Raw genomic sequence first — 2,500 nt, forward strand, 5'->3', positions numbered from 1 at the left:
GTGAGAGAGAGAGACCTTGAGTAGTTTGGTGGCCTGTGTGTGTGTGTGTGTGTGTGTGTGTGTGTGTGTGTGTGTGTGTGAGAGAGAGAGAAACCTTGAGTAGTTTGGTGGCCTGTGTGTGTGTGTGTGTGAGAGACCTTGAGTAGTTTGGTGGCCTGTGTGTGTGTGTGTGTGTGTGTGTGTGTGTGTGTGTGTGAGAGAGAGAGACCTTGAGTAGTTTGGTGGCCTGTGTGTGTGTGTGTGTGTGTGTGTGTGTGAGAGAGAGAGACCTTGAGTAGTTTGGTGGCCTGTGTGTGTGTGTGTGTGTGTGTGTGTGTGTGTGTGTGTGTGTGAGAGAGAGAGACCTTGAGTAGTTTGGTGGCCTGTGTGCGCGTGCGTGTGCGCGTGCGTGTGCGCGTGCGTGCGTGTGTGTGTGTGTGAGACCTTGAGTAGTTTGGTGGCCTGTGTGTGTGTGTGCGTGTGTGAGACCTTGAGTAGTTTGGTGGCCTGTGTGTGTGTGTGAGTGTGTGTGTGTGAGACCTTGAGTGGTTTGGTGGCCTGTGTGTGTGTGTGTGTGTGTGTGTTGTGTGTGTGTGTGTGTGTGTGTGTGTGTGTGTGTGTGAGTGAGAGAGAGAGAGACCTTGAGTAGTTTGGTGGCCTGTGTGTGTGTGTGAGTGTGTGTGTGTGTGAGACCTTGAGTAGTTTGGTGGCCTGTGTGTGTGTGTGTGTGTGTGTGTGTGTGTGTGTGTGTGTGTGTGTGTGTGTGTGTGTGAGAGAGAGAGACCTTGAGTAGTTTGGTGGCCTGTGTGTATGTGTGTGTGTGTGTGTGTGTGTGTGTGAGACCTTGAGTAGTTTGGTGGCCTGTGTGTGTGTGTGTGTGTGTGTGTGTGTGTGTGTTGTGTGTGTGTGTGTGAGAGAGAGACCTTGAGTAGTTTGGTGCCTGTGTGTGTGTGTGTGTGTGTGTGTGTGTGTGTGTGTGTGTGTGTGTGTGTGTGTGAGAGAGAGAGAGAGAGACCTTGAGTAGTTTGGTGGCCTGTGTGTGTGTGTGTGTGCATGTGCGTGTGCGTGTGTGCGTGTGCGTGTGCGCGTGCGTGACCTTGAGTAGTTTGGTGGCCTGTGTGTGTGTGTGCGTGTGTGAGACCTTGAGTAGTTTGGTGGCCTGTGTGTGTGTGTGAGTGTGTGTGTGTGAGACCTTGAGTAGTTTGGTGGCCTGTGTGTGTGTGTGTGTGTGTGTGTGTGTGTGTGTGTGTGTGTGTGTGTGTGTGTGTGTGTGAGAGAGAGAGAGACCTTGAGTAGTTTGGTGGCCTGTGTGTGTGTGTGTGTGTGTGTGTGTGTGTGTGTGTGTGTGAGAGAGAGAGAGACCTTGAGTAGTTTGGTGGCCTGTGTGTGTGTGTGAGTGTGTGTGTGTGTGAGACCTTGAGTAGTTTGGTGGCCTGTGTGTGTGTGTGTGTGTGAGTGTGTGTGTGTGAGACCTTGAGTAGTTTGGTGGCCTGTGTGTGTGTGTGTGTGTGTGTGTGTGTGTGTGTGTGTGTGAGAGAGAGACCTTGAGTAGTTTGGTGGCCTGTGTGTGTGTGTGTGTGTGTGTGTGTGTGTGTGTGTGTGTGTGTGTGTGTGTGTGTGTGAGACCTTGAGTAGTTTGGTGGCCAGCTTCAGCACGTTGTTGACCAGAGTTAGATCCTCCTTCTTGTTTGGCTTCTTCTCCATCTTCAGGTACAGGTTAATCTGAGGACGACACACACACACACACACACACACACACACACACACATCAGGAAAAGCCTCTGTTGTAGCCGTTTTGGACATTTTTGTCCAGACAAAGTTTGCATTTGCCCTGAATTACTTTGACTGTGTTATATGATTATATTGTTTCTATATTTGCATATTGTTTCTTTAGCTGCATATTGGACTACCATTTCATTGAACTTTAGGATGATTGTTAATTTGTCACCTGAACCGCCCATTAATTATCTGGACGGATTATTAGGAGATGACTGGATAGCCAAATGTTGGGTCTAGAGGCGCGTAAAAAGATACGTTTTTTTTTTAGCACTTTTCGATACTAGTTTAGCCTTTTTTAGTTTACTGTTGTTAACTTTGCTTTATTGTTTGAACTTACTACTCGTTTATGTTCACCTTTTTGGAGCCAAAATAAATGGATATATTTTTTCAACTTTTGGAGTATCGAGCGTGCGTGATCCACTACCTGCTGACCAGACCCACGGCCTTGACTGGAACTTGGAGATGGAAAATTAGAAATCATAGAAAAGCCGCCACAGCCTCCCTCTCTGAGTCCCGGTGTGTGTGTGTGTGTGTGTGTGTGTGTGTGTGTGTGTGTGTGTGTACCTGCTCCGTCAGCAGTAGGGATGTGTTGCTGTACTTCTTGCTGGTCTCGGAGCCGAGTGTGATGAACCGGAGGAGGAAGAGGGAGAGCGAAGAGCACCAGATCACCAGCTCCCAGTTATAGTGGCAGGACAGGAAGGCCTCGTGCACGTGCAGCAGCTGGAGAGGACACACACACACA

At 49.1% G+C, this 2,500-nt stretch overlaps 1 protein-coding gene across 5 annotated transcripts in view; it reads right to left on the minus strand.

Moving 5' to 3' along the window:
* LOC105910476 (protein PHTF2) overlaps window positions 1-2,500 on the minus strand; it is a 55,273-nt gene that overhangs the window by 3,468 nt on the left and 49,305 nt on the right. For all 5 annotated transcript variants that reach the window (XM_031582469.2, XM_031582467.2, XM_031582470.2 and 2 more), the window contains 2 exons: window positions 2,323-2,478; window positions 1,606-1,701 (listed from right to left, as the gene is read on the minus strand). In XM_031582469.2, coding sequence (XP_031438329.1) covers window positions 1,606-1,701; window positions 2,323-2,478 — 252 coding nt within the window. The remainder of the gene's footprint in view (window positions 1-1,605; window positions 1,702-2,322; window positions 2,479-2,500) is intronic.

Source organism: Clupea harengus, chromosome 16 (genome assembly GCF_900700415.2).
Source record: "Clupea harengus chromosome 16, Ch_v2.0.2, whole genome shotgun sequence".
NCBI classification, from domain to species: domain Eukaryota; kingdom Metazoa; phylum Chordata; class Actinopteri; order Clupeiformes; family Clupeidae; genus Clupea; species Clupea harengus.